The sequence below is a fragment of the Rana temporaria genome, chromosome 4 (assembly GCF_905171775.1).
Source record: "Rana temporaria chromosome 4, aRanTem1.1, whole genome shotgun sequence".
NCBI classification, from domain to species: domain Eukaryota; kingdom Metazoa; phylum Chordata; class Amphibia; order Anura; family Ranidae; genus Rana; species Rana temporaria.
In genome coordinates, this window is record NC_053492.1 from 117,527,060 (window position 1) to 117,549,603 (window position 22,544).

The 22,544-nt window shown below is 46.2% G+C and overlaps 1 protein-coding gene across 1 annotated transcript in view; it reads right to left on the reverse strand.

The window, feature by feature from the left end:
* Nucleotides 1-6,893: 6,893 nt before the first annotated feature.
* DTYMK (deoxythymidylate kinase) overlaps nt 6,894-22,544 on the reverse strand; it is a 33,459-nt gene continuing 17,808 nt past the window's right edge. The window contains exons 4-5 of the mRNA XM_040348891.1: nt 20,974-21,171; nt 6,894-8,194 (exon numbers count right to left, since the gene is read on the reverse strand). Coding sequence (XP_040204825.1) covers nt 8,072-8,194; nt 20,974-21,171 — 321 coding nt within the window. The 3' untranslated portion in view covers nt 6,894-8,071. The remainder of the gene's footprint in view (nt 8,195-20,973; nt 21,172-22,544) is intronic.

A 22,544-nucleotide genomic window follows, 5' to 3' on the forward strand; every position in this document is an offset into this window, starting at 1 on the left:
CTGTGCTGGCGCTCTTTTGTAGCTGGCAGGGATCGCGCCCATTGGCCACACGCAGCAGGCGCGTGCCCCCTGGCACCTCTTAAAGGGTACAATGTACCCATACAGGGTTTCGCCTAGCAGAGCTGGTCGGCAAGTGGTTAAACAATATATTAATTGTGGATCTCGACATGTAGTGTATCTCATATTGCACTGCTTCTGTAATCTGCAGCATGTGGGATGCACTACACGTGCTCTTTGTACCAGAATAGGGGAACATTATTGTGACACCATTAACCTGAACGCTAAGCATATCTCTAATATTTAACGTCATTTTAGGGGATGTCATGCTGGGGACTTATGCTCCTTGAGGTTTACCGGCATTGGGAGATTGCCTTCCATGCCCAGGGGTGGTGATAAGACCAGGCAACTTTTGAATAGAGAGGCTTGGTGGATATTTTGATTGCAAACCAAGGTGCCACAGGGGTTAAACCTCAGATAGGACCTGGATTTGCATTTAATATAATCACTTCTTTTTTTTTCTCCCCCTACCTTTCATATTTTGTATATCTCTGGTCTTTTTTCTGTGGGTGTTTTTGTTTTCATATTATATTTTGTTTAACCACTTCATTACTGGGCACTTAAACCCCCTTCGTGCCCAGACCAATTTTCAGCTTTCAGCGCCGACGCATTTTGAATGACAATTGCGTGGTCATACAACACTGTATAAAAATTATGGGCCAGATTCACGTAGAATCGCAGCGGCGTAACCTATCCTAGATACGTTACACCGCCGCAATTTTTTATCGCAAGTGCCTGATTCACCAAGCACTTGCGATGAAAACCTATGCCGGCGGCCTCCGGCGCAAGGCGGGCCAATTCAAAGGGGCGTGTGCCATTTAAATTAGGCGCGCTCCCACGCCGGACCTACCGCACATGCTCCGTTTTCCGAACTCCCGCAGTGCTTTGCGCGAAGTGACGTAATTTTTTTGAACGGCGACGCGCGTAGCGTAATTCCGTATTCCCGGACGGCTTACGCAAACGACGTTATTTTTTTTAATTTCGATGCAGGAACGACGGCCATACTTTACACAGCAATACGATTGCTGTGTAAAGTTAAGGCACCAAAAAAAAACGACTAACTTTGCGACGGGAAACTAGACTAGCGGCTACGTAGCGAACGCGAAAAACCGTCGGGGATCGCCGTAACTCCTAATTTGCATACCCGACGCTGGTTTACGACGCAAACTCCCCCCAGCGGCGGCCGCGGTATTGCATCTTAAGATCCGACAGTGTAAAACAATTACACCGGTCGGATCTTATGGCTATCTATGTGTAACTGATTCTATGAATCAGTCGCATAGATAGAAACAGAGATACGACGGCGTATCTCGTTTGTGAATCTGGCCCTATATTTTTATTATTTTTTTCCCACAAAGAGAGCTTTATTTTGGTGGTATTTGATCATCTCTGTGATTTTTATTTTTTGCGCTATAAACATAAAAAGACAGAAAATTTTGAAAAAAAACACAATATTTTTTACTTTTTGTTATAATAATATCCCAATTTTTTAAAAAAAATTCCCTCGGTTTAGGCCGATACGTATTCTTCTACATATTTTTGTTAAAAAAAAAAAATCGCAATAAGCGTATATTGATTGGTTTGCGCAAAAGTTATAGCGCCTACAAAATAAGGGATAGATTTATGAATTTTTTTTTTACTAGTAATGGCAGTGATCTGCGATTTTTTTTGTCAGACCTGCAATATTGCGGCAGACGTATCGGACACTTTTGACACAATTTTGGGACCATTCACATTTATACAGCGATCAGTGCTATAAAAATGCACCAATTACTGTATAAATGTGACTGGCAGTGAAGGGGTTAACACTAGGGGGTGAGGAAGGGGTTAAATGTGTATCCTGGGTGTGTTCTGTGTGGAGGGAGGAGACTGACTGGGGGAGGTGACCGATGCTGTGTCCCTATGTACAAGGGACACAGATCGGTCTCCTCTCTCCCTGACAGGACGTGGAGCTCTGTGTTTACACACACAGAGCTTCACGTCCCTGCTGTCACCGTCGATCACGGGCACTTGGCGGACATCGTGGCCGCCAGGCACACGCATCGGCTTCCCAGCGATGTGCCGGGCACGTTGTTTCCCTGCTGCGCGCCCCCAGTGGCGCGCACGGGGAATTTCAACAAGGACGTCCACTCGGCACTTGAGAGCCACGCTGTGGACGTCTTTCGTCCATAGCGCGGATCCCAAGTGGTTAATACATTCTTGACACATTTGTATATGTATTCCATTTGTTATTATATTTTCTGGTTATTGGCTTGCTTTCCTTCTACCTCTCTCTGTTCTGCTGTCTCATCCAGATAACATCTAATAAATTGATTGAAAATATCTTGAGATCAATAGGAGGGGCAATGCTTTTATACTACATAGTGCATCCGGAAAGTATTCACAGTGCTTCACTTTTTTCACATTTTGTTATGTTATAGCCTTATTCCAAAATGGATTAAATTCATTATTTTCCTCAAAATTCTACAAACAATTCCCCATAGTGACAATGTGAGAGAAGTTTGTTTGAAAGGTTTGCAAATTTCTTTAGAAAAAAAAATCACAAGTAATCACAGCCTTTGCCATGGCACATTTAAAATGGAGCTCAGGTGCAACCTGTTTACACTGATCATCCTTTAGACCTCTTTCAGATTGAAAGCGTTTTTCAGGCGCATTTGTGTTAAAAATAGCTTTCACACTGGGGCGCTGCGCTGGCAGAACATAAAAAAAAAAAGTCCTGCAAGCAGCTTCTTTTAGGCGTTTTAGGAGCGGTGTATACACCGCTCCTAAAGCGCCACTTCCCATTGAAATCAATGGGCAGCGCCTGCAATGCACCCTGCTAGCGCCCAAAAAATGCTGGTAAAGCGGCGCTGTAGATGTTCACAATATTATTATTAATAATTATTTATTTCATTAATGTAATTAATTTATTATTTATGAACATCTACAGCGCTTTGCCATCTCCTCTATGTCTCTCAAATAATTCTAAGGCTAGGTTCACATCACGATTTTAACATCCGATAAACAGGCCGTTAAATCGGATGGAATCGTATCTGACAAAATCGTATGAAAATCGGACAGTCATCCGATTTAGTACGATTTAGATTGACCACAATATAAAAAAAAAAAAAAAAAAAAAAAAAAAAATCGGACACGATTTTAATACAATTTCAAATCAGGACCAAAAAACGTGGTCACACACGTTTTTTGATGCGATTTTAAATCGTATCAAATCGGATGCACTTGGGGACCTAAATTAATGAATGGAAGTGAATGGATACGTTTTGCCATACAGATTTGGACGATTTAAAACCGAAAATCGTGAGAACAAGTAGGATGATAAAATCGTGGTGTGAATGCACCCTAAGAACCAATAAGATCAGACCCATATGGAGGTTACACCTGTTTGACATGGTGATTTCTATGGAAGGACTTTTAATCAACCCATCAGGTTCCTTGTCCCTCTGGTATTTCCATTGATAATCTTGCTTGTTATACGCTATCCATCCGAATGGAGTACCATATCTTTTTACCACATTCACATGGTTTGTATATTTATTTCCAGGTGTCTTTTCAGTGCTGCGTTTCCACACAGTGGACATTTATCACCTGTTATTACAGGAAATAACTGTCCTGTGTGGGAACCATCATGGGTACATTTAGTTAGCAATTAGGCTCTTCATCTAGGGGGGGGGGGGGTCTGTTTTGTGGAGGGTGGGTGTGCTATTCATATACGTCAGCCCTCCTGCGGTGGAATCAAGTTTGTTTAGTTACCAGTACATGCCGTTATTGGGGTTCTTTTAATGGGGAATGATCTGGGTAAGTCCACCTATTTATAGGGGACCAGTTATGTCCTATATAAAAGTTTTTGCTATAGCTTCAATAAAATTTGTAGTTAACTCTTTAGGGTGTGCAGCAGTCCGTTTCTTATTTTTTTTTCTCTATGGAGAACCTTCCAGAAGAATCACCATCTCTGCAGCACGCCACCAAATTAGGCCTGTATTGAAGAGTGGCCAGACGATAGCCTCTCTTCAGTTAAATACATATACAATCTTTTTTTTTTTTTTTTTTTAAAGCACACGACAGCCCGCCTGGAGTTTGGCAAAAGGCCTCTCAGACCATGAGAAACAAAATTCTCTGGCCTGATAAACAAAATATTTTATTCTTGCATGAATGGCAAGCGTCATGTCTGGAGGAAGCCAAGCACCACTCATAACCAGGCCAATACCATCCCTATAGTGAAGCATGGTAGTGGCAGCATCATGCTGTGGAGATGTTTTTCAATGGCAGAAACTGGGAGACTAGTCAGGATCGATGGAAAGATGAATGCAGTAATGTACAGAGACATACTTGATGGAAACCTGCTTTAGAGCACCCTGGACCTCAGACTAGGGCAAATGTTCATCTTCCAAACAGTACAATTACCCTAAGCACACAGCCAAGATAAAAGGCATGGCTCATGGGACAACTCTGAATGTCCTTGACTGGCCCAGACTTAAAGCCAACTGAACATCTCTGGAGAGAGCTGAACATGGCTGTGCACCAACAGCCCCCCCCGATGGAGCTTGAGAGGTCCTGGAACGAAGAATTAACCTCTTGACCACTTGGCACTTAAACCCCCCTTCCTAACCAGACCAATTTTTCAGCTTTCAGAGCCCACAATTTGAATGACAATTACTCAGTCATACAACACTGTACCCATATGAAATCGTTGTCCTTTTTCACACAAATAGAGCTTTTGGTGGTATTTAATCACCGTTGGGTTTTTAATTTTTTTTGCGCTATAAAAAAAAAAAAAGTTGATTTTACTTTTAGTTTCACACTTATTCTCCCCCCCCCCCCCCAAAAAAAATAATTTATTTTGATCACTTTTATTCCCATTATAAAGGAATGTAAACATCCCTTGTAATAGGAATATGGCATGACAGGTCCTCTTTACAGTGAGATGTGGGGGTCAATGAGACCCCACATCTCACCTCTAGGCTGGGAAGCCCGAAAAAAAAAAATCCTGGCTTCGATCGTAGCGGTAAGTCGGTAAAAGCACCGGAGGGTGGCGGGACGTGTTGCGGGGTATTGGAGTATTGTAGTGTATTGCACAGGGTATTGCAGAGTATTGGGCAGGGATGGATGGCTGGCTGGATCTGTGACTGCAATTGTCACAGATCCAGCCCACAGTGCTGCTGCCTCCGCTCTCTCCCCTATATCGATTGGTAGAGGGGAGGGAGGAACCGGGACGTCCTCCCAGGATAACTTGACCGCGCTGTAGACGTCTTTTGTCTATAGCGCGGTCGGCAAGTGGTTAAAGAAACTGCCCAAAAATTTACGCTGCAAGCTTGGCGCACCTTACTCAAAAAAGGCTTGAGTCTGTAGTTGGTGCCAAAAGGTGCATCAACAAAAGGATTATACAAAGGCTGTGAATACTTATGTAAATTACATTTTTTTAAATTTGCAAAGATTTCAAAACACAAATTTTCACATTGTCATTATGGGGTATCGTTGAGAATTTTCAGGGAAAATAATGAATTTTAATTTTGGAATGAGGCTGCAAGATAACAAAATGTGCAAAAAGTGCTGTGGATGCACTTTAGAGTATAAAAGCATTACCCCCAAGGGCAGTCATGGCTGAAACGCATTGCAGTTTAGGAGACATTCACTATATGCGCTGCTACCGACAACAGCGCATGCGCACTGAACAGCCCAGTACCAGGACTGGCGGCACCCATGTCATTGTGGCTCTGGCCAATCACAGCACTGGAGCCCACGAACCCAGAAGTAACTCCGGTGAAAGAGGTCAGCCTTGGGACCGGCGTGGAGGTGGCGCTGCAGGGCATGGTTCTAAGGTAAGCATTTCATAATGAGCTAGTATGCGATTCTACTGCTTTTCCTGCAAACAGCTCAGTAGAATGTACAGTTAATTTGGGAGAGGGATTAAAAAACAAAACTGGAAGATCAATGTCCACGCCTGAATAAAGTGATTCTCAGGAGTTCATTTAAGCATTTTTGTGTGGGTATACAAACCATTTTAGAATCGCATGGGAAGGATTTTAAAGCGATTGTCATTTAAAAATAAAGCCTTACAAACATGTCATACTTGCCTCCACTGTGCAGTTTGAGTCCCACATACAGCATTGCGGCCCCCCCAGTCATTGATTTGATTGACAGCAGCAGGAGCCAATGGCTGCGCTGCCATCAATCTATCCAAAGTGCGAGAACCAAGCAGAGAGAAGAGCATGTCTCCAGGACTCCGGTGAGTAAAATGGGGGGGGGGTTGGTTAGTGACACGTTTTTTTTTACCTTAATGCATAGAATGCATTAAGGTGAAAACCATGAGGCTTTACCGCCGCCCCTTTAACTTGTGTATTAAAAAGTGTCAGGTGTTTGGAATGCATTAGGTGGAAGGAAACCAGTTCTTTATGGGCTGAACGCACTTGATTTGGACATTTACAGGCACTCATTAAAGTCTGAGGCTAAAAACACCCGATTCTGCATGTAAATGAGTTCTTGCAGCTTTTGGTGCATCAGGTATTGAGTGAGTTACAGGCATCTGAACTCATTTTATTACAGGAGAATTTTTGTTGCGAGCTTTGGGCTCCAAGTTACAAAAAATGCTTAGGCGTAAATCGGGCCTAAAAAGGAGTCTTATTTTTAGCACAAGGCCTAGTTTACAGTTATGGGTGTTGCCCATTGAATTTAATGTGGACAGCATGAAATGCACACAGTTGTAGTGCAAGCTTTTGAGAATTAAAACAGCCAGCGAGGAGACACCACCTTCTGCACAGTGCCCTTTGAAGAGTAATCTGCAGTGCATCAAAGATGTAGTAAACAAGCCCCAAGTCAGTTTTGAAGGATCACAATAATTTAGATTTAAATATATTTATTTAAAAGTGGTCTAGATTTAAAAAACACATTTCACAGAAAACTCTCCTACAGACTTGATTGCACTTTGGATGGCAACTGCATATACCAGCATTGCACAAGAAAATCATAATACATATGAACATATAATACAGTATTCATGATACATCTATACCAATATCCAGCTGGTTATAGGTGGTTTGCCATAACTTAGCATTTTCCCAGGTTTGGAGAAAGTGAAGATTAGAACATCTGTCAGGGTTTTGCTGATGTGGCCACAAATTAAAGGTTTTCCTGTACTTTGATGCCATTGATAGGAGAAAAGGAGAAAAGTAACAATTACATTTTTTTTTTCACTGTGGGTAAGCGAGAAGTCAGTTTTTGCTTGCTGGGTCCCAGGACTATTTCCTCTCACTTCCTGTGACATGCACCACCAGGGACTGAAAACCTCCACAATAAGTGACATAGCAATAAACATGGCAGGTTTTAACCCTATAACTGGTCGTGTTTTAGCACCAATGACTGCCACTGTGCCTCATCTATAATTTACACCCAAGTTCACTTATTGTAGTGTCATGCAGACACATGTTGATTTAGGCATAAAGAGTAGGAGGGAGGATGAAGCCCATACCAGATTTAGGCCATGCGTCTGCTTCTGTGAGGATGTTGTGAGGAAGGCCCTGTACTAGCAGACATTTTCAGTTATACGGTTCAAAACGCTGCTATAGTACCTGCCCTCAATGGTTTACTCTACTGTACTACTGAAAAATTCAAGACTTTGTAAGGAACACACTTTAGGAAATGCTGGACTATGATACATTTCGTTTTTACATCAAGCAATGTACAGCCTAAAAGATAAAATTTCATATACAGTTTGGAAAGTTAATAAAATACCTGCATTGCTTTTGTGGAGATTTACATATACATTGCATATTAGAACAACCTACATTTTAGGTGTGTACCAAAAGCAGCTAAAAAACTATTTTAAAGCAACACAAAAAGTACAGCACATGTTTAGGTGGTCTTGAGAGACACCCAAATACATAAAACCTTGGACATATTTCTGCAAAATATATTATATTATGGTGCTGGGAAGGTGAAGAGACATTTTCCATTAAAAACAACTCCATTCTGAGCAAGAAAGTGGTCAGTCTAAGACCAAGTGATCAACATTTTAGATTCATGCATCAGACTCAACCCAGAGTTTTCCAATTGGCTGATCTTTGGCTTCTTGTATTATGGCTTCACTTAGCTGTTGAATTGCATTGTGGACTTCATCCATACTTTGGGCTGCATCAATTACCTGTTTGTAAAAAACAAAAACATTACTGAAATAAGCAAAATAAAAAAAAAAGTAGTTTATCCTTGAATGAAAAATCTTGAAGGACCCATTCGGTTCTTTGCTGTAAACATTATGCTTTGTGTAAACTTGCATTGTGTTAAGACAATTCATTCATTTGAACAAGCTGCAAAACGTAAGCAAAAAACATACATTACCTGCCCGCGAGAATGTGTTTTCAGCACGATCCCATCACGCTGGTTCTCGGCAACAGGGTACTGTGCAGAGAGCGAGAAAGAAGCCCTCTATGGAGGGGACATGGTCGGGGATCAGACTTGGATTCCCACCAATACCAGACACTGTTTGGTATGCATCATGGGGGGGAACTCCACACCAAATTTTAAAATAAAAAAACAGCATGGGTTCGCCTCCAAGAGCATGCCAGGCCATTTGATCTGGCATGGATTTTAAGAGGAACCCCCTACGCCGAAAAAAACAGCGAGCGAGCGCCCCCCCCCCCAACCCGATCCATACCACCCCAAAGCATCTTGTCCCCATGTTGAGGAAAAGGGCCTCTTCCCGGCAACGTTGAAAGAAGAAAAGCCAGGGTTGTCAGATGAGGCCTTTGTCCTCAACATGGGGACAAGGTGCTTTGGGGGGCACCTTGTCCCCATGTTGAGGACAAACCCCCACCCCTAACCGACCAGGCTGCATGCTTGGATAAGGGTCTGGTATGCTCTTGGAGGGGAAAATAAAATGGTTTTATTTTTTTATTTAAAATTTGGCGTGGAGCTCCCCCTCACGATTCATACCAAACAGTGCCTGGTATTGGTGGGAATCCAAGTCAGATCCCGTTCATTGAAAGTTGGACGTATGTCGGCTTTGGGAAACGAAAATCAAAATTTTTCCTTTCCCGATGAGCAAGCCAGCTCGGCGCTGGCTCTTGCGACTGGGCTTGTAAGCGTCAAACTCGCCGATAATAGGGGCGAGATTAAGACAATATCACGGTCACCTACTGTACATGCACCATTTGTTTTGACAGTCCACATGCAGTGTGTGGTTGCCATTCAAATTAATGGCACAGCAGCACACTGCAGTGTAGGCATTAAAGGATCACTAAAGGAATTTTTTTTTTTTTTTAGCTAAATTCAAGACACTCTGCCTCACCCACAAATGTACACAGGGAAAAGCTCCTCAATATTTAAGCGAGAAAATAAAACCCTACGTCACCAAGCGCGTGCTCCGATCAACCAACCAAAACCTTCTCCAAATCTAAGGGAGAACGTAGATTCTCGGTCCAAGGACCACGGCTCTGGAATGCTCTACCCACGACCATCCGCTTGGAAGAAAACCATCGGGTTTTTAGGAAAAAACTGAAGACCCACCTCTTCTGAAAGACCTGTACAACTCTGGATGCCAAGCGCCTTGAGGCGATTAAGTTCGCATTTGTTGCGCTATATAAGTTTCTCACTCACAATAGCTTCCTTTACCTTACTGCAGTACTGGTTTCATGTGCTTATTGTTCGTTTTTGCTTTGAAGTGGCTGTAATTCTGCTCTGATCTCCACACTTCGTGGTTGTCTTTTTCCTTATAATCATTATACTGGGAGCTTTTCACTGTAGGTCTAAGCTGTCATTACTGTGTGTCTAAAACTTAACAGAACCAGATTTTAATAACAAAACCACTGCCCTGGATTTGTTTGTTTTTGTTCTGTGTGTCTAGTTCACAGGAACATGAAAACAGTTTAAAAGTGAAACCTACAGGCACATTATATGATTGATTTATCTATTTGTAATCATTTTTAACAGGAATCAGTTAACTTATGTCTATACCGTGTAAACAGTCATTTCGGCAAAAAAAAAAAAAAAATTCCTTTAGTGACCCTTTAACACAACTTATAGGTTTTAATAGTTCCTAAATGAAACCTACCACCATTGCTGACCTGAAAACAGTTGCCCGAGTTTTCATGTAAAATTTGCAACAAGAAAGCATGCTTCTTTTTGTACTTGTTTCATGAAGGCATTAAAGTGAAATTTCACTCAACGATTCTCAATACCCCTAACCATCTCCCTCCCCCAGCCCGTTTTGCGGGGGGGGGGTTCATTTGATGTTGGTGCCTTTTTGTCCCCAGTATCCATTCCCACTTCGGGAAGGAGGACATCACCTTGTTCAGCCCCTGTACCAAATCCAACATAACACCAGGTATCCAGCAGCAGTGCCAAGAATCAGTTGCAGGATAATACTTTAAAGTTGCCAATTTAATTTTTAAAATGCTAGATGAAGTTACTCTTCAAACCTATTGGATTAGCATCACAGTCAGGTAGCTGATCTTCATACAGGTTTCCTATACTATGAATACAGAGCAATGTCTGAAATATCCACGTTTCGACAAGGGGGACACACACACACACACACTTTGTGTAACATTTTGCAAATAAGGACATTTTTCTTTAATATGCTGCATCGATTATCAGTGTATATGTCCGCTGTCACAGGGTAACCAGTAATTGGCTTTTTGCCAGGGCTGAGGAAAGGACATGCCGTTAACAGGCATTTGTTCATCATGTGATCAGCTCTTTCCAATCTCAGCTGATCACATGTAAAGAGAACCAGAACTGGATGAGAGCTGTAGCCATCTCATCCATAGCATGGTGAGCAAGTGGGAGGCAGATAGCCGACAAAAGCCCAGGCGCCAGGATGCAACCTGGGATCAAGCCCAGATTTAAAATGTCATTGTTTTTATACCCAAGTAAAAGTACATGCCTTCTTATCCGAGAAAGAATAGACATGCAAAAAAAAAAAAAAAAAAAACATAACTCCATTAGAGGAATAAAATCCGCTATAAAACATTGAGGAAAATTATTTAGCCTAGGTTCACACTGCTGCGAATTAAAAATCGCGGTAAAATGCGCGATTTTACCGCGATTTCGCGGCTGCGATTTTGGCCGCAATTTAATGTAAATCGCGGCCCGAAATCGCAAAAAGTAGTACAGGAACTACTTTTTGAAATCGCAGATGCGGCATCGCACTGATTAGGACAGTGCCATTGCCGACAATTGCCGCCGATTTGAGATGCGATTTGACATGTCAAATCGCATCTCAAATCGTTCCAAATCGTACCCAGTGTGAACCAGGGCTCAAACACATTTTGTAACGGGGGGGCCATGGTCTGGAGCTGCATGTAGCAGGACATGCAGAGTGAGAGCTCCGCTTGAGACTCATCCTTTTCAACCGATCCTGGGGGATTTATTCCCTGCCAAAGACCACCTGAAAGCTCCGGACACTACTCACTCGCAGGCTACCATAGCCCCAGACCTTTTAGTTGGGGACATCGCCAAACTGGCTCAATTCCGCCACGACAAGCAAGATCCTGAGGAGGAAGATGCCACCAACCCCCCTCGTGTGGATGAAGCTCAGGCCTCAGGAGACACAGCCAGAGTGCTAGGAGGTGATCGCTCTCTGCCAATGCACTCTAACAACCAGAATCGAAGAGGTAAAGATCGATATCTCCCTAATCTGGCAGGATATCCACAAGCTCCGCGAGCGGGTGACTGAGACGGAGTGCCAGGTCGGCCACGTGGAGGAGGGCCTGCATCCCCTCCAGGTTACCACAGAACAGCTGCAATACCAACTGAAAAGGGTCTTATCCAAGCAAGACGATATGGAGAATCGCCTACGAAGATGTAACCTGCGCTTCCGAGAGGGCGGATCCCCCTACCAACCTTGAAAACCTGCTGGTCAAGACGTTCAGCAGGGAGGCCTTCTCAACGTTCGTGGTGGAGCGCTCGCATCGCTGCAAACCCCCCCCCCCCCTTCTGGAGCCCCGCACATTTATCGCCAAGTTCCTCAACTATCGTGACCGTGACGCAGTCCTCAGGCTTACCCGGGAAAGAGGCAACATTCCCATCTGCAACGTAAATGTAGCGGTGTTTGACTTCTCGGCCGAGGTCCAGAAGAAGAGGGCACGCTTCACAGAGGCCAAATGACAGCTCCGCGCATTCCATCTCCCATACGCAATGCTCTTCCCGGCGCGGCTCCGTGTGGTGAGCGAGGGCAAGGCACCGTTTTTTGAAGACCCGCAGGCCGTTCTTTCCTGGCTGGAACATCGCGCCGCAGCCGAGCAGGCTCCCACCTAGACCCTCGCCACCCCGTCCATCAACTCGCTGCAGTTGGGGCCTCCCACTGTATGGGCGACCTGCTTACTTGAAGCCTCCTACAGAACCGCGAGTTAGCCCATGACATTTTCTCCCATCCTCTTTCCCCCCCCCTCGCTCCCGGCGAGTGCCACGTCCCCCGTCCCCCCGGTCTGAGATGTGAGACAGTGTCCCCCCCCCATTTGATTACTTTGTGCGTCTCGGGCAGCTCACCTGCATCCCACGAGACTGGATACCACCCCTGCACCGTTGTGCGCTCTTCAGTTTGGTCACCCCCCTGACATCACTGGTCACCTTAACACGGCACCTGTGCCATCCAGAAGTACCATTCCTCAACCAATGTTTCCCTGGCCAGCCTCTGCGGTAAATGGCAGTGTGTTGAATCTGCATTGCTGGTCCAGTGTCTATGCAGACTGTTTGAATTTGACTGGTTTATGTGTTTTTTTTTTCATGACTCCATTTTGACATGCTACGATGTGTTATTGCCTATGGGATTAGCCCCCCTCAATTTTGCTATGCTATGTGTTATGCTACAATTACTGCCCTTGTGCTGCCCCCTTCTGCCAGGCGGAGGAGAGCCTTGACATCCTTGAGCAGGCCTTCCAACGTGACCCCACTGCAGCCAATGCCGCCCGTGTTCGTATGCAGACCAGCTGCACTTTGAGAAAGCCAAGCAGGGCATTTTCTTTAGCAAACAGCGCATATTTGAATTTGGCGAGCCTGCTGGTAAGCTCCTCGCCTACCTGGCCCACTTGGATCACAAGCCCCCCCGGTGGTGGTCTCTCTCCAGCTGGCCTCCGGAGTCAGGATAACGGATCCTGATCAGGTGGCCGCGGAGTTTAGGTCCTTCTACTCAGAGCTGTACTCCTCTACCACCCAACACACCCAAGACGAGCTCTCGGCATTCCTATGCGACGTTAACTTCCCCCACACTTGCACCCCCCAGGTGGCCCAGTTGGAGTCGCCCATCACTGAGGAAAGCGTCGGAGGCTTTGGCACTGCTCCCCACATCCAAGGCGCCCGGCTCAGACTGTCTCCCTCTCGAATTATAAGCAATTCGGCGAGACCCTTATCCCACGGCTATGCAAATTATACACACACACACTTGATACGAGCTCCCTCCCAGCATCCATGGGCAAAGCCCCAATTGTACTCATCCCCAAACCGGGCAAAGACCCCTTGTTCCCAGAATCATATAGACCCATCTCTCTACTCCAGCTCGACATCAAAATTCTGGCCCAAATCCTAGCCTTGCGCCTCAACAAAGTTATCCTCAGCCTCATACACCCCGACCAGTCCGGGTTTATGCCAGGCAAGAATACGGCCTTTAACCTTAGGCGGCTCCACGTGAACCTCCAGGCCCAACATGTGGATGTGGGCTCCAGGGTGGTAGTCAGTTTAGACGCCGCCAAGGCGTTTGACTCAGTCGAATGGAGCTACTTGTGGGAAAGCCTTCGCAGGTTCGGCTTTGGCCCAAATTTCATCAAGTGGCTTCAACTTCTCTATCAGTTCCCCTCGGCACGCATCCAGGCCAACAGCAGGGTCTCCACCTCCTTCCCTCTCTCCCGTGGTACGCGCCAGGGGTGCCCTATTTCATCCCTGCTCTATGCCCTGGCAGTGGAACCCATAGCCATAGCTCTAAGGGCCCACCCCAACATCAGGGGCCTCCGCTGTGGTCGTTAGCCTCTAGGCCGACGACATGCTCCTCTACCTTGCCGACGCGGGCCCCTCATTCCAGGCGGCCCTCCAGGTTTTCACAGCCTTTGGGACATACTCGGGGCTTCGGATAAACTGGACTAAGTCACAAATCCTCCCTCTAGACGCGGGCGCCCCCACTGCCAATCAGGCCGTGCTCCCTAGTTAGAGCTAGCACCATTAAATACCTTGGTGTCACCGTTTCCAGTTCCCTCTTCGACTACACCGCCCTCAATGTTGAACCCCTATTCGCCCTCCTAAAATTGAAAACTCAGATATGGTCCCGATCAATCTGGTCAAAATGATCCTCCTCCCCAAATTGCTCTGTTTTTTTTGGCAGGCCCCTCTCCATCTCCCTCTACGTATATTTAAAGCCATGGAGGCCATCCTCACTTGCCTGGGGCTCCTCCCGGCACAAATTGTCCTGGCAGGTCCTGAAGTGCCCGGCCGACTTGGTCAGCGCCGCACTCCCTGACCTGCTCCTTTACTACATGGCGTCCCAGCTCTCGCACCTCCTCCACTACAATCACTCTGACAGGGACCAATACTCCGCCCTGGTTTGATCGCATGCGACGGGCCCTCTGTGCCACCCCTTCCAGCTCCTGTTCCAGACCCCTTGGCCCGCCTCAATTATGGAGGGCACATGCTGGTTCACCACTGCAAGATATGGCAGCTTGCCATGCGCTTCGCCAGGGCACCCTCCCCCCACACACCCCTCTGGGACAACCCTCTCCTCCCCGAACTTGCCTCTATCCCCGACCACGGTTTCTGGATCAACAAGGGCGTTATACACCTGTCGCAAGTTGTGGCTCAGGGATCGGTCAGGCCATTCCAAACACTCAGACAACTTCGCATTACCCAACCACATGTTCTTCCGCTTCCTTCAACCCCAACACTCACTCAACACGCAGCTCGGTAACTCCATCCCAGCCCTCGAGGTACCCTGCTAGTTGACATTGTGTCGGGAACAGACCACAAGAAACTCATCTCCCAACTCTACACGTACCTTCTGCAGCCCATGGCAACCACCACTGCCTATCAGTTGAAAACCCGTTGGGAGCCTGACCTGGGCGCTGTGACCGACGGGGATTGGGAGGAAGCCCTCACTAATTGTAAAAAAAAAATGTTTCTCCCAAGCTTACCCGCCTTACCCACATTTATCCTCCACAGATCGTACCCGACGCCCTTCCATAGTTAGTCAAGGTGAAAAAAGACACAAGTCCATCCAATCCAACCACAAAAAAAAAAAAAAAAAAAAAAACCCACACACACACACACACACACACACACACACACACACACCCCCACACCCACACACACACCCACACACACACCCACACACACACACACACACACACACAGTACAATCCCATACACCCAACTCCATACCCACAGTTGATCCAGAGGAAGGCAAAAAACCCGAGCAGAGCATGATCCAATTTGCTACAGCAGGGCAAAAAAATCCTTCATGATCCCCCTAGAGGCAATCGGATTTACCCTGGATCAACTTTACCTACAAAATCTTAGTACTCAGTTATATTCTGTACATTTAGGAAAGTATCCAGACCTTTCTTAAAGCAATCTACTGAGCTGGCCAGAACCACCTCTGGAGGGAGTCTGTTCCACATTTTCACAGCTCTTACTGTGAAGAAACCTTTCTGTATTTGGAGATGAAATCTCTTTTCCTCTATCTCTGCATCTCTAAATACAGATGAGACCACGACCCCAACTGCGGCCACCCCAACGCCTCCTTTCACCTGCTCTGGACCTGTCCACCCATTCAAGGGTACTGGAACCAGGTGGTCCGGTTCCTTCATGATCGCATGGGCTCCCGTGTCCCTCTACCCCCGTCAATGTGTGCCGGGGCCTCTCTCACTCCCTAAAAGCGAAAAGTATCTAAATATATTTCTGCAAGAAATGTTATTCCTTGCCAGGATGCAAGTCGCCAGGATGTGGATGAGGGGGGCTCCCCCCACTTTTCAACAATGGATCAGAGCCGTCAACACTACTCTCCCCTACAAAAAAAGTAATGTATACCCGCAGGGGCTGCCCAAAGAAGTACAATAAGATTTGGGACAGGTGGCTGGAGGACTCCTCCACGTGCACTGTGGTGGACTAGTTGTGGTTCTGCTCAGTGAACACATGATCCTCATGAAATCTCCCCCCCCCCTCCCCCTCCCTTGCTCTGGTGCCCCGCAGCACATACCACGCAAACACTTTTCCTCTCTCCCCGTTCTCCTTTTTGCATGTCCGAGTATGTCAAATGGATTGATTTGTACTTGCAGTGTATGTTGCACTTATCCGTCTGTTCATTTATTCTACATACTCAATAAAAAAAGGTTTGTTTTTTAAATCAAAAACACACATTTTGTAACAATTAACAGTAATGTGAATTTAAAAGGATTCTCAAATATATTTTAGCAATGGCAGTTTCCTGGCTATCAATACTATGAGCTGCTGACTCAAGACAGTTTCCAGCATGCCTTTTCTGGGTCTGACCTAGAAGTACTTAAAGCGGTAGTTCACCCCCCCCCCCCCCCCCCGACACATTTTACCATCGAGACAGGCATTGTAGCGCGAGCTACAGTATGCCTGTCCCGATTTTTTTAACCCCGGACTCACCTTGTAATCTGAGATCGTATTTTTCGGCTCCCGCGGGGAATGGGCGTGCCTATGGAGAGGGAGGATGATTGACGGCCGGCCCTGGCACGTCACTCTCCCCGAAGACAGCCGGAGTAGGTCTCGGCTCTTCACGGCGCCTGCGCACAGGCTATGCGCACGCGTCGTGAAGACCAAGCCTATTTCGGCTATTTCCGGAGAAGCTTGACGCGCCAGAGCCGGCCGTCAATCATCCTCCGTCTCCATAGGCACGCCCATTCCCCGGTATCTTCAATCTACGAGAACAAGGTGAGTACGGGGGTAAAAAATTCGGGACAGGCATACTGTAGCTCGCGCTACAATGCCTGATTTTATGGTAAAATAAAAAAAAATAAAAATTTTCGTCCATAGGGTGAACCCCCGCTTTAAAGCAGAACTAAAGTCCACTTACTCATCATCCCTCTGCAAGCCTTCTTGCCACTGCTGAAATTTTCATGCACGTGGAGTGAATTCATCTGAGAACCAAAGAATGCAGACACTGTACATGCAGTGAAAAAAAAAGCCTTCCAGCAATTTTGCTGAACTTCCACATTGAGTCAGACAACCAGGCTTCTAGCAGTTACTTTAGGAGGCAAGCAAATGGCAGTCCCAGTACATCCTTCATTACAATGACACATGTTTCCAATTACTAGAAACAGCAGAGGAAAAAAAAAAAAAAAAGCCAGGATTCTTAATGGGAGTAACAAAAATAGGGAAATAAAAGTGTTACAACCCAGTAATATGAAAATACTTAATCTGCTGTGTGCACCCTCCGTGCTCCTAAAATGGTGAAGTAAAACCAGCCTAAACCACCCTGCAGCTGCGAAAAAACCTTTTAAAGCAAGATGGCACTGGCAGCCTTTCCTTCCCAGCTATCTCCCTGCTCCCTCTACTGGCCACACAGGAAGACTTTCCCCTCGCTGTCCCAGGTCACCTTTCCTGCATCAACCTCACAGCATGTATGACAGTATATATACACAATGCTTGTGATCTAGCTGTTACTGAAGAGTCTGAATCCCCTCCCGTTGCACCTACACTGGCTCAAATACATCTGCCAAACAAAATTGTAAGGCATCCCTGAACACACAAATGGAAATGCATAAAGACTTTTCCCTCCTTACACAAGATGTACAGAATTTACATGCTTGCATCTGGGCTGCAGAGGAAAGGATCAGCACTGTAAAGAATTCCCTGGGTCCTTTGGTTCTATGTGTGAAACCTCCAGAAAATTGTCAGCACTCCAGGCCAAGGTGGATGACCATGAAAACCGACACCAGCGTAATTTGAGCTTTGTGGGCTTCCCTGAAAAACTAGTACGGAATTCCCCTGAAAGTATTTCTATGTACCTGGCTAAGGGACACCCTCAGCACCAAAGCCATTACAGCTACATTTGCCATAGATTGTGCACATCATACACCCCTGCAACCCCCTCCACCAGGTTCTTCTTTACGACCCCGCATAGCCCGCATCCTTAACTTCTAAGATAAGGTGGCCATACTGCGCGACTTCGGCGGAGAAATCCAGAAAGATATTCGCCCTGAAGTACAACATCTGTCATGTATAGGCTGAGGGACCAATCGCTCTAGTATTCCATACTATACCCGGCGAAGATTCAATGCCCATCTTTTCACCTCTGCAGGTGCCTCTTCCTGGCTGGATAAGACCTTTGGATGTACCCAATGCTCTTGGAGACAGCGAGAGACCCTTTCTGCAACACTTGCAGTGGACTGTCTTCTCTCCGCTATATATGAAAACATCTGCTGCCAATAGTTGACCCACCTTTTTTCTTCATTTGACTACTCCATGGTTGGCGATACTTTGCGGATGGTTGCCAATGGTTGCTTTTGTTATGGCGCACTTGTTACCCCTGTTCATGTACCCACATACCATCAACAGGGATCTGCGCTCTGGTGTTTAGTTCACAAACTACACTGCTACCCCCTACCTGTATGCGGTACCAGCACTGTGGGTTTCGATTAGTATTTTCTTGTTTGGGACTTGGTATCCCCCCCCCTCACTATTTTATTTTTGTTGCCTAGGCCTCACTGGTGGTTCATATTGGTCTCGGCACTAATCATTTGATGTAAAATGGTGTATATTTTGTAGAGATCTTATACCTGCTACTAATGCACAGTTGTCCTTATGGTTAATACTTTGAAAATGTTATCTAGGAATTTTAATTTGCCTCGAAAACCTTGAAGTCCCCGATATTCTGTTTTATTAGGAAATACAAACCGCATATTGTCTGCTTCCAAGAGACCCACTTCACAGCCCCTAAATATTTATCACTCCAAAAGGCCTGGGTGTCTCATTCTTTTCATGCTACCCATGTTGACTGCAGTATTCAGATGATCTTGTCTGCATATTTGGCAGACATATCCCTTCCCTCCATGAGTAAGTAGTAGACAAGTTGGATGCCCCCCCCCCCACACTCACTGAGGAAATAGAATCAGCCAACACTCAGATGCCATCACACAACACTGAATGGTATAGCAAGTTTAGTCACCTATTGAGCCCCTACTTTTTGCGTACCTTTAATGTGGTCTTGAAGAATGAATATATGTAGACTCCTTCAAAATTTACAATACCCCCATGATCACTCCACTACTTGCGTTAGTCTCGATGGATACCTGCAGGGCATGCGACAGTGTGGAGCAGCCATCTGTTTAAAGTGCTACAGCTTTACAGGTTTGGACCTCAGATTACTTGGATACAGCTCCTACATTCCCAGAGGAACGTGCCAGGAGTGTCATTACCATTGTTATTCGCCTTAACAATTGGCTGTCCGTATACAAGCTTCAGCCTCTATAGAAGACCCAATCACCAACACTAGGGAGCTGCGAATTTCACTGTATGCAGATGACACCCTTATATACTTTGCCGACCCCTCTGCTTTATGTTCTTTGTTACATGAGATTGAGAACTTTGGATTTAGCCCAATTAATCCAGAAGCCCAAGTACACACCAGTCTGTTGGATCCGAAAGCTGAAAAGGTGTTGCATTCAAACTCAACGCCAGATTGATTCCTTTAGTTATCTGTGGTGGTACAAGATCCCTTAAAGCATTTGTTGGCCCAACATTTAATATTCCCTATATGTGCCTGTTGTACCATGTACTTTTATGAGAAATAATCCTGTCTGTTCCTTGTATTGCTTCCTTGATTTGAAATTGCTGGTGTACCTGCAAGTCCCTCTGATTTCCCATTAAAACTAATCACACTAAGCAGAACACACCATGGTCAGTTCTCCAGCGATCCTTCGAACAGTGTGCTCTCCTCCAATGATGAGATTTTCCTGACACACCCCTGCTGCACAGCCACACAGGCATGCTCAGTGTGCTGCTGCTTCTCCTCCCCCAGCTCCTATGCAGCCGAGAACAGAGGGAATGTGATCACTTAACACACAAATGTTTTGCCTTGCATTTTAAACTGAAAGCGTTTTACAAGGTGATCATTCACAATCACTTGCCACCTGTCCTATAGTAAAAATGATGGAGCCCGAGAAGAGACTTATTTACCACGAAAAAAAAAAAAAAGTTGGGTAGAGTGTTGCACGACCGTGCAATGGTCAAAGTGACAGCGCAGAAAGCTGAAAATTGGCCTGGGCATAAAAGGGGTGAAGTGGTTGAGAGGCTACTCAATATTAACCTTAAACATGAAAAGCCAACCCTTTAGAATTAAAATAGTCTTCCAATGCAGAAGCAGCTGCAGACTACCCGGGAACTACATTATATTAAAGCGGGGGTTCACCCTTAGAGGGCACTTTTTTCCCTTAGATTTCTGCTCGTTTTCTCTAGGGGAATCGGCTATTTGTTTTAAAATATGTGCAGTACTTACCCGTTTACGAGATGCATCCTCTCCATCGCTTCCGGGTATGGGCTGCGGGAATGGGCGTTCCTTCTTGATTGACAGTCTTCCGAGAGGCTTCCGACGGTCGCATCCATCGCGTCACGATTTTCCGAAAGAAGCCGAACGTCGGTGCGCAGGCGCAGTATAGAGCCGCACCGACGTTCGGCTTCTTTCGGCTACGAGTGACGCGATGGATGCAACCGTCGGAAGCCTCTCGGAAGACTGTCAATCAAGAAGGAACGCCCGCTCCCGAAGACCCATACCCGGAAGCGACGGAAGAAGATGCAGCTCGAAAACGGGTAAGTACTGCTCATATTTTAATACAAATATCCGATTCCCCTAGACCGAACGAGCAGGAATCTAAGGGGAGAAAAAAAAAATTTAATACATGGGTGAACTCCCGCTTTAACCATTCTTATTCAAGCAGTAGACTTAATATGTAGACTGTTCAGGTTATGCAATAATCTCACCTTCCAGTTAAGAGACCTGTCTTCCATAAGTTCAGCATAGCGTTTCTGCACCGTCTGCTGAAAAGCACTTGTCTCATAACGTTCATTTCCAAAATCTCCACGCTTAGCAGCAGCTTCTGGACTTATGTCCAAAAAAATAATAATATCTGGCTTTGGAAGTCCCACATCTGGCTGCTTGCACCAGTGAAGGGAAAAGTTCTGTATAAAAAGAAAACCACAATTAACATTCTGCAACAGCTTGAAAGTTTCTCAGGTTTGTACATGTTTTTTCAAATTCTGGCATAAACCAAATAGGATTTTTGTACTCACCGTAAAATCCATCTCTGAGTTCATGGACTGACACAGCAGCAATTGACCTTAGGAATGTCCCCAAGCAAACACACACACACACACACACACACCAAACCAAATTCACCCCAAACAAACCAGAGCTCCTCAACGGAGGAACTTCAACCTTAAACAGCCGCCTGCAAAACCTTGCGGCCGAAGGAGGCATCTGAAGATGCACTCACATCCACCTCGTAAAACTTTGAGAAGGTGTGGACTGACGACCAGGTCGCTGCCTTACATGTAAAACAGACGCTTGGGACTAAATTCAAGTCCCACGGCGGCAGTGGAGGACGCACAGGGGGGGCCCACATACCGAACCCCTTGCACAAACGTATGCACCAGCGAGTGCGCTGCCAAGGGTCGCTGAAAGAAAACAGCCAAAGCCGAAATCTGACCCTTTATCGTACTTAAGGCGAGAGCCTGATCCACTCCACGCCGTAAGAACAGCAGAATCACGTATGTACGGAGGGTGCCAATTCATCTCCTCACACAGAGATGCAAGCCTTCCACGTACGATGTTAAATCTTCCGGGAAGTAGACAACGCACTCGCAGCATGGTCGAGATTACCAAATCCGACAGACCCCGGTCCCTCAGTACCTGGCTCTCAATAGCCACGCCGTTAAAGCCAACGACTAAAGCAGGATGCAATATAGGACCCTGCGACAGAAGATCCTTTCGCAGTGGCAGGCGCCACGGAACATCTGCCACCAGATGCACCATATCCGCGTACCAGAGGCGGCGAGGCCAATCTGGAGCAATTAGGATTGTTGGTATCCCCTCGGCTTCCACTCTGCACAGCAGACGAGGAAGAAGCTTCAGAGGGAAGGCGTAGATTAGGCGATAGTGACCCCACGGAGCCACCAACGCGTCTGCCCACGGGTCTCTTGACCTGGCCACGAACCGTGACACCTTCCGATTGAGTCGGGACGCCAGAAGATCCACGTCTGGAGTGCCCCATTTCAGACACAGACTCTGGAACAAATCTGGATGTAGCAATCATTATTCTTGGTCTAGCGTTTGGTGACTTAGGTAGTCCGCCTGCCAGTTCTGTATGCCCGGAATGTAAACTGCCGAAAGAGCCGGAACGTTCTTTTCGGCCCACCAGAAAATGTTAGCGACTTCCGCCGCAGCCGAGCTCAGTGTGCCCCCTTGATACAGCCGTGGTGTTGTCCGACTGAATCCTGACCGGGCGACCCTGCAGTCTCAGAGACCACTTGGAGATGCACAGCCTGATCGCCCG